Source organism: Peromyscus eremicus, chromosome 3 (assembly GCF_949786415.1).
Source record: "Peromyscus eremicus chromosome 3, PerEre_H2_v1, whole genome shotgun sequence".
Classification (NCBI taxonomy): Eukaryota; Metazoa; Chordata; class Mammalia; order Rodentia; family Cricetidae; genus Peromyscus; species Peromyscus eremicus.
Genome location: NC_081418.1, coordinates 133,978,855 through 133,989,012, shown reverse-complemented (window position 1 = coordinate 133,989,012; position 10,158 = coordinate 133,978,855). Strand labels below are relative to the sequence as shown.

At 44.4% G+C, this 10,158-nt stretch overlaps 1 protein-coding gene across 1 annotated transcript; it reads left to right on the top strand.

Annotated features, from left to right (window-relative positions):
* Positions 1-3,113: 3,113 nt before the first annotated feature.
* C3ar1 (complement C3a receptor 1) lies at positions 3,114-4,681 on the top strand. The gene has a single exon (XM_059256885.1). The coding sequence runs from the start codon at positions 3,114-3,116 to the stop codon at positions 4,560-4,562; it is 1,449 nt and encodes a 482-aa protein (XP_059112868.1). The 3' UTR covers positions 4,563-4,681.
* Positions 4,682-10,158: the final 5,477 nt, after the last annotated feature.

The window sequence follows — 10,158 nt, the reverse complement described above, 5'->3', positions numbered from 1 at the left end:
CCTGAGTTTGAGGCTAGCCTGATCTACAGAGTGAGTTCCAGGACAGCCAGGGCTACACAAAGAAACCCTGTCTCAAACAAACAAGCAAAACAGAATAACAAGCCCTCAAACAAGCTGTCGGCCTTGAAAGAGAAGCTGTGTTAAAGGTAAGATCCAACACCCTACCGAGTGGTGGTGGCACAGGCCTTTAACCCCAGCACTCGAGGAGGCTGAGACAGGCAGATCTCTGTGAGTTCCAGGCCAGCCTGTTCTACAGAGCAAGCTCCAGGACAGGCTTCAAAGCTACAGAGAAACCCTGTCTTGAAAAAAACAAAACAAAACAAACAAACAAACAGAACCAACACCCTAATGAGTAGTATGGTCACAGCTTAGATCACTGTGGAGAAACCACTTATGAAAGACATTTAGGAGCTAGAGAGATGGCTCAGGGGTTAAGAGCACTGGCTGCTCTTCCAGAGGACCTGGGTTCAATTCCCAGCACCAACATGGCAACTCACAACTGTCTGTAACTCCAATTCCAGGGAATCCTATACCCTCTTCTGCTCCACAGGATCACGAATGCACGTGGGGCACATAAGCTCACACGACCACACACACAAACAAATAAAAATAAAAGTATGACTAAATAATTAAAAACATGAAAACTTTTTTTTAAAAAAGGTATTTAGGGAGAAAATTGGAAAATAATTAGATAAAAACTTGGTATTCCTTAAATTAAATCTTCCTGTGTGATGTGGGGACTTAACTGAAACAGTAAGTCTAGAAAGTGCTCTGCGCTGTGTCTGTAACTGCTGTCCTGGGTGGCTTTCTCTCAACCCGACACAAGCTAGAGTTATCTGGAAAGAGGAACTTCAGTTGAGAAAATGTCCCCATCAGACTGGCCTGTAGACAACTCCTTGGGCATTGTGTTGATTACCGCAGATGTGGGAGGGTCTAGCCCATTGCCCGCACTGGGCAGATAGATGGTCCTGGGACGAATAAGGAAACAGGGTGAGCAGCCGTGAGAAGCAAGCAGTAAACAGCGTTCCTCTGGGCTGCTCAGTCACTGCCTCCAGGCCCCGGCCTTGGCTTCCCTCACTGGACTCTGACCTGGACTATGTAAGAAATAAACCCTTTCCTCTCCAAGTTGCTTTTGGTCAGGGTTTTATTGCAGCAATAGAAAACAGAGAAATATAGCTGTAGAGTATTTAAATGCCCTAAAGGTAGAAGCACTCCAAACGTCTATTGTTAGATTACTAGATAAATAAAATATGCTACACACACACACTGGAATATCGACAGGCTCTTACTATGCAGCCTACACTGACTTTGAACCGGTGGCGATCCTTACGCCTTGTGACTGAGTGCTAGGATTAGAGGCAGTCACCAAGAGGCATCCCTAGCCTTTAAGAGCAAATCCTGACACATCCACTTGGAGGACATTGTGACAAGTGAAAGGACGTTAAAAAGAGCTGGGAAGTTTGACTCTCCTCTGTACTCTCACTACTTGGGAGGCTTAGGCAGGTTGCTGCAAGGTCGGGGATGGCCTGGGTTATGGACTGAAACCTTGTGGTTTCACACACACACACACACACACACACACACACACACACACACACACACACACAGGAAAGGAAGGAAGAAGGAAGGCAAGTGCTACATAACTTCTCTTACATGAAGTGTTCATCAAGTTCACAGGAGCAAAGGATGGTGGTTGCCTGAATTGAGAGGGTGGTTTTTTTGTTTAGTTGGTTTGGTTTGGTTTGGTTTTTCAAGACAGGGTTTCTCGTGTAGTTTTGGTGCCAGTCCTGGATCTTGCTCTCTAGACCAGGCTGGCCTCGAACTCACAGAGATCCGCCTGGCTCTGCCTCCCAAGTGCTGGGATTAAAGGCGTGCGCCACCACCGCCCAGCCTAGTTGTTTTTTTTTCTATCTATCTATCTATCTATCTATCTATCTATCTATCTATCTATCTATTCATTTTGAGACAGAGTCTGTCTACATAGCCCTGGTTGTCCTAGAACTCACTGTGTAAACCAGGCTGGCCTCGAACTCACAGAGATCCACCTACCTCTGCCTCCTGAGTGCTGGAACTAAAGGCATGTGCCACCAAGCCTGATGAAAGATGTTTAATGAGTAGAGAATTCAGTTCTTATTAGATGAAAACATTCTGGAAATTAGTTGCATAGAAACTGACTAAGATACTTCTAAATTGTATATTTGAAGTGGTTAATTAGGATGCTAAATTTTATGCTATATGTGTATTTTATCACCATCAATTTTTAAATATGCAAGATATAATTGAACTTCATTAAATTTTGTTTTTAAATTTTACATAGGCATGAAAAAGATGGGTACAAGGAAGCTTGAATATAAGCTAGCTGGAGTATGCTAGAACTGAGCCCCCAAAGTTGTTCTCTGATCTCAATGTGCACGCGCACACACACACACACACACACACACTAAACAAGTAAATAGCTGAAATAACAATATGCGAAGTTCAACATTTGTATGCTGTTGTCCGTGTGGGGAAGCTTTCTAAAGTCCTCTGATGACTTTAGTCTAGGGAGTGTCCGCCTAGAAGTCCTTGTCCATTTAGACATCTGTTCAGTGTTAGTAGTGGACACTGAGTGAAGAAAGAAGCCGTGGAAATGAGGAACATCCCAGCACTCAGAAGTCAGACAGGAGGATCAGGGGTTCAAGTCAGTTTACTCCACAATACAGCCAGTTGGAAGCCAGCCAGCCTGGGCAACATAGAGATCCTGTGCCAAAAAGCCCAGGGGTGAGGCTGTAGCTCTGTAGAGTGCTGCCCAGCAGGTGCTGGCCCTAGGCTTGAATTTCAGCACTGGAAAAAAAAAACAACAAACAACAAACAACAAAAAACACAGGGGGTATAACAAAAAAAGGGGGAGGGAAAATTTGAGTTGATATGAACTCCCAAATGAAGTTACCTTTTTGATACACATTTAAATCAACATCCTAGATTTTAAACTGTCTGGTGAAGGAATGCAAACCAGACTCCTGAGAGCCTCTGGCATTGAGAGGCTGCATCACCACAGAAGGCCTCCTAACAGTACCTGTTTTTATAGTTACTACGCGCTTTAACTTTTTCTTCGTCTTTTTGCAGGTTTAGCAATGGAGTCCTCCTCTGCTGTCACCAATTCAACTGATGCATACTCACCGCATCTGTTTAAACCCCAAGACATTATCTCCATGGTCATTCTCATCCTCACTTGCCTACTGGGACTGCCGGGCAATGGGCTGGTGCTGTGGGTGGCTGGCCTAAAGATGAAGCGGACCGTGAACACAGTTTGGTTTCTCCATCTCACCCTGGCCGACTTCCTCTGCTGCCTCTCCTTGCCCTTCTCCCTGGCTCACCTGATTCTCCAAGGACACTGGCCCTATGGCTTGTTCCTATGCAAACTTATCCCATCCATCATCGTCCTCAACATGTTTGCCAGTGTCTTCCTGCTTACCGCCATTAGCCTGGACCGCTGTCTGATGGTGCACAAGCCAATCTGGTGCCAGAACCATCGGAATGTGAGAACGGCCTTCGCCATCTGCGCATGTGTCTGGGTGGTGGCCTTTGTGATGTGTGTACCAGTATTTGTATACCGAGAGCTGATCAGTATAGACAATCGTACTCTATGTACCTATAATGTTGATTCCCCCAGGCTCTTTGATTATTGGGACTACAAGTATGATATAGATCTACCAGAAAGCAATTCTACTTACAACTCCAGTGCTCAGCTAACAGGACAAATGGATGACAGGCCTTCCTCTTTACAAATAAGTGATCACCTTTGGACAGCTGTCACTAGCCTCCAGTCACCAACATTCCAAAGATCTTCTGAAGATCCATTCCCTCTAGATTCAGCAAGACTATCTAGTCAACAACCCCATTACAGTGTAAAAGCTCCCAGTGTGCTCACAGCCTCCACACCCAGTGGGTTTCCTGTTGAAGATCACAGAACCAACAAACAGAACCCCGACGCTTTTCTCTCTGCTCACATACAGATTTCCCCTCCTGCTTCTAGCAGTTATGTATCTCACCTTGAGCAGTCACAAGATTTCCAGGATGATTATTTTGCCCAGTCCACGTATAACAATCATGCACTAACACCTCTGGCGGCAATGACCATCACAAGGCTGGTGGTGGGCTTCCTGGTGCCCCTTTTTATCATGATGGCTTGTTACAGCCTCATTGTCTTCCGAATGCGAAAAGCCAACTTCACCAAGTCTCGGAGCAAAACCTTTCGGGTGGCCCTGGTGGTGGTGACTGTCTTTTTTGTCTGCTGGACTCCATACCATATTGTTGGAGTCCTTTTATTGATTGATGACCTAGGAACTCCTTTGAGGCAAGCTGTGTTATCCTGGGACAACATGTCCATTGCTTTAGCATCTGCCAATAGTTGCTTCAACCCCTTCCTTTATGCCCTTTTGGGGAAAGACTTTAGGAAGAAAGCAAAACAGTCCATAAAGGGCATTCTGGAGGCAGCCTTCAGTGAGGAGCTCACACACTCTACCAGCTGTACCCAGGACAAAGCCTCTTCAAAAAGAAACAATATGAGTACAGATGTGTGAAGATGTGGAGCTGGGGACCTAAGCAGATGTTCTCATGGTGAGCAGGGCACTTTAGACAATCTGGTGGCCCTCGGAGAGGGGTCTCTGACTATTGACATAACATCATTTGCAAACATTAAAGATGCGAATTTCCAAGTCCCATCCCAGGCTTGTTGACTCAGAATCTCTGGCCCACGGGGACTAGTGTTTTAACAGGGCCCTCTTGTTTCTGATTAACATTAAGTTTTACAGTCATTTAACTTAGTCTGTTCCTATCCCTAACTAAGCCGTGTGAGATAAATAACTTACCCATCTGTTTTCAATATTAATCTTTTTTTCCTTAGCATCATCTAAATCATCTTTTAGTTTGCACAGAAGGCTGCTTTTATTGTCCTGAGTGAAAGACATTCATTTATTGTACAGCTTTACGGTGGTGACGGTTTTAAGTGGAGAAAAATAAAAGACACACTAAAGAAAAGGCCCATGAAATCAAGCAGTGATGAGGTAGAGACTGGAACAGAATACAGTGCCAAATGCTTGCTACTGGAAGCGTCCTCGGATAATTCCAGGTGCCCATGATTACCCCTAAATGAGCACAGACGCACATGAACACTTTCCTACTCGTGGAGTGTTTTGGAAGCTGTGGTTTGGAGTGTCCTCTTCCCTATGTATTCCGCCTGTTCATAGAGCCATCTATGTCCTGTTTTTTGGTTTGTTTGGTTTTTTTCTGTGTGTGTGTGTGTGGTTTTTTGTTTGTTTGTTTTTTTCTTTTCTTTTCTTTTTTTTTTGTTTTTTGTTTTTTGAGACAAAGTTTCTCTGTGTAACTTTGTGCCTTTCCTGGAACTTATTTGGTAGCCCAGGCTAGCCTCGAACTCACAGAGATGCCCGCCTGGCTCTGCCTCCCGAGTGCTGGGATTAAAAGCGTGCGCCACCACCACCCAGCTTGTTTTTGTTTTTTCAAGACGGTTTCTCTGTGTACCTATGACTGTCCTGGAACTCACTCTCTAGACCAGGCTGGCCTCGAACTCACAGAGATCCACCTGCCTCTGCCTCCCGAGTGCTGGGATTTAAAGGTGTGTGCTACCATGGCCCTCAATGTCCCATTTCTTAAACTCCTAAATTCCCTTTTTGTTTTCCACACAGGGTCTTTCTGTCTCCTGCTGGGGATGGGGGTATACAGCACTGTGCCTGGCCCCCCTTTCTTAGTCTTCCATGTTAGACTTTGAGCCTCACACAGAATAAAGCAGTGTTCTAAAGATGCTTTTCTCCTCACCCCAAACTCAACGGAAGGAGAGATGAAGGGTGGAACTGTCATTCTTCACCTCACTGAGGTCACTGCCCTGATGCAATACCATCCAAAGATTTGAAACACGAGTCTAGGTATCTTGCACGACAAAAGTGCTAGGCACACTCCCTTTGGGATTTTTTTCCAATTAATGTTTATCTGGACCATGGTATTCTAACGTAACATATGCACCCAATTTTAAAGGAATTAATGAGTAATGAAATACAAAGGCCTCTTTCTCCAGTGCCCTCTCAGTTCAAGAGAGCACCTTTGCAAGAATGGGAGCTGTTTATTCTGACATTTACCATGATATGCCTAAATCTTGTGCTTACACTGCTGTTTTTCGTAGACAGGATAAAAATGTTTATTTTGAAACATGAGTATTTTATCCACTTTCATATTTTCATCAACATCCCAGTGTTGATCAGTGAATATCATACTTTCATTTGTCCATGACTGTCCTTTTTCTTTCACTTTTTGTTGCTAGATTGTGTTTGCTTTAGAACCAGGGTCTCTCTAAGTAGCATAGGCTAGCCTCAGACTCACAGGTCTCTTGCTACAGCACTAGACCGCAGCACCAGCACCTCCAGCTGATGACACAATTTTCTTGTCCATACATTTTGATAATATACTGCTTTTCTTCTGTCCTTTCAGTTTTTATATTAACACACAGTAATTGTACATATAAGGTTCAATGTACAATGTACACAGCATTCACGCTTCAAACCCCAGACTCTGCTTAATCATTATTCTTTCTGGTTGACTTTTTTTTTTTTTTCTTTAAGACAAGATCTCGAGAATCCAAGGTGACCTCAAAATTGCTATGCAACCAAAGAGCTTCCAATCCTCCTGCCTCCACCTCCCATGCAGGGATTACAGGCAGGGACCACTATGTCCAGTCTTACGGGGTGCTGGGAATCAAAACCAGGGCTTCCAGCATGCTGACTGAGCATCCTAACAGCTGAGCTACTCCCCAGCCTGCTCAGGTTGACATTTTTGGCTGTCATATATGAGACTATGTGGTACTTCTGTGTGTACTTCATCTCACTCAGAGCGTCCTCCAGTTCCATCCTTTGGGCTAATAACAGGATTTCACTCATCTTACGGCTCATAACACTGTATGGGGTATGTGTATATAGTACACTGCCATTATCCACTCAACAGACACCTCCGCAGGTCTGCATCTTAGCTATTATACATAGTACTGCACTAAACTTTCAGTTTAATTTTAAAAAATTAGCAACTCCCACCATCTTCTATTCTATTCTTTTTTTTTTTTTTTTTAATGTGTATTGGTGTTTTGGCTGCCTGTATGTTTGTGTGAGGGTGTAAGATCCCCTAGAACTGGAATTACAGACAGTTGTGAGCTGCCATGTGGTTGCTGAGAATAGAACCCAGGTCCTCTGGAAGAGCAGCCAGTGCTCTTAACCGCTGAGTCATCCCTCCAGCCCCTAGTATTTCTATACTTATGTGTATATGTTCACGTGTTAAGTCATTGAAAATTCAAGCTTGACAGAAAATTGAATGTATCTTAGTCTTGTAAAACATCTGTTCTGTTGTGGAGGGAAGGGTCTTAGGCTACAACTGTTTTATAAACTACTAAACAGAAAAATTTCAAATGACTAAGATTCTTTTTTGTTGCGAGGTAATTTTGGGTAGAAGACTGCAGTTTTACCTTTCCAATGTAAGCTTATATATTCCATATGAATAAACACTTTTATCCACAAGGCTCAGGGACTCACCGATCCTTTTCATTCTGCTTTTAGATTTTATTTTATGTGTATGAGCATTTCGCCTGTATGTGTGTCTGCGCAAATATGCAGCAAGCGGACCCACGATGAGTGACGGCAGCCTCGCTGTGAAGCGAAGCCAGGTTTCTGGTCCTCTAAGGCTCTGGATGTCAGATCCTGGGTCACTGTAAAGGGCAGCAGGGTGAATAATCTTGGCATAATGTGAAGACTGGAAGTATAGTAATTCTGGCAATAACTGACTTCTTCCAAGTTCTCTGCTTACTTTGGGATTGTACTCTGAAGAAAGTTTTACAATTAGATCCCCTCACTGCAGATTTACAACTCTGTAAGGATCTTTACCTGTTTTCTACTCTCACATCTCGGAAGTCTGAAACACAGACCCAACCCCTCCCTACAGTATAGTATCCTGAATCTTTTTTAAAGTTATGTACTATACATAAAAAATAGACAATATATGTTGATCATATTACCTCTCCTCCCCCAACTCCTTCAAGATCCTCCCCACATACCCACCCACACAACTCCATGTTCTTTCTCTCATAAAAAGGAAAAAACAACAAAAGACAAAAATCAAAACAGATACACAAACTAAAAAAGGAAAATCCTAAGACGATAACTACCCAAAAAGTCAGGCGGTTGTGGTACAGGCCTTTAATCCCAGCACTTGGGAGGCAGAAGCAGGTGGATCTCTGTGAGTTCAAGGCCAGCCTGGTCTACAAAGTGAATCCCAGGACAGCCAGGACCATTGCACAGAGAAACAAAAACAAATAAACAACAACACATAAGAAAACGTGGAGTCTGTTCCGTGTTGGCCAGCTACTCCCGGCATGGGGCCTGCCCTGGAGTGTGGTTTATATTCACAGCGGCACTGCACTAGAGAAAACTGGTTTTTCCTTCTTCAGCAGGTACCAGATGCAAACAGACTCTCGGTTAAGGGTGGGGCTTTGTGTCCACTCTTTAAACAACATGCAAACGTGTTGGTGGGCCTGCTCACCACCGACCGCCAACACGACGTAACTACACTTAATAGCATTTTAAAGACTAGCTGTGAGATCCATGCCTAGTTCTTTTTTCATCACTCTCACAAACAGTCAGGGTCGGCTAAGCAACCCCAGTGGCAAGGATGGGCGAGGGGTGGCAGGGTGCCAGCAGGAGCTGAGCGCTTTCACATTTCTCCTCTCCCACCCTGGCAAAAAGAAATTGGAGAGGAGTACCAATAAGATAAGAACTGGAAACATTCCTTTTTTTTTTTTTTATTAAGAAAGCATGCAAAAAAAAAAAAAAATCAAGTTGTGAGCCTATACACCCTCTTCCCAGCCTGCACCAATGCAAAGCATTATGGGTGGTATAAAGAACTCACCAAACCAGAAACATGGGAGTTGAGGAGAGGAAGCCTAGGATAGGTAGATCAATACCAAATGACTTCTCCTTTTGTCCTTCTCCTCTGCTTTTTCCCTTATTCCCTCTTATAGGCAGTGACTCCTACAATTTTGCACACATCACCCAAGACAACAACAATGACTAAACTTCACGTCCAGCAACACTGGACCAACAAAATAGAGTAGTCTTCTTTCCACGTCACGGAGGGGTGGGAAACTGAGGCCCAAAGGGAATCAAGTTTGTCCTGTGCCATTTTCCAAGCCTGAGCCTGGTGGAGCAGAGCTGGAACCCCAGGAGGCCTAAGGCCAGTCTCCAGGCCCCAGCCCCATACGTCAGCTGCTCTGGCCGCCCACCGGGGCCCTTCATGAGACTAATTCTCAAGACGTGATGGAGCCAGGGGCATTTAGGAGTATGATTCAGCCTACCCTTCCCAAACTCATACAGATCTGACCAGGAAGGTGTTTAGGAAGAGGAGTGTTACTCTGAAAAGGCAAGATGTTGAGGAAAACCAAAGGGAAGCTGCGCAGAATATACCTGAATGGAAGGAATAAGGAGATGTCTAATCGGGCACCCGGCAATGGCATGTGCCACCCTCAAGAGAAACACTCCCTTCCCCAGTGGGAAACACTGATCATACTTCAACCCCACCAAATGCTCTCCAGTACCATCTTCCACTGTGCTGTAGGGCATTTGTTTTTTCTTATACCCCGCCCCCCCCCTCGTTTTTCCTTACAAAGGCTTCAAAAGAAATAAAGTGCTCTTTAGTGAACTGCCCTGTCTTGCCCCTTCACCTAGCCTCACTGGACCTCACCAATCTCATACATTAACCCCCTTCTGAAGAAAGGAAAGGGGTTGATGAGGGGAAAATCGGGATGGGAAGCCCAGTATCTTGGAAATCATGGGTAAAGAAAAGAAAATGAACAAAAATCAGAAAGCACAAAGAGATTGGCCTTGTCTAAACTATGTATTTTGTCCATTTCAGAAAAATGGAAGTAAACTTGGTCTTCCCTCTCATAAGCCAAATTCAACAAACACACTCACTAAGAACTCTGCAGCAGTAAGTCATGGCCACTTGCTGTTAATGGAGGTTACTCATCCCCACGCCTGGGAGTGCCCCCTTGCCTTTACTGCATCCTGTCTCCATATTAACTTCTCTCCTACGATTTTCATTGCCTGTCAAAATCAAAAGCTTCAGTCCCAC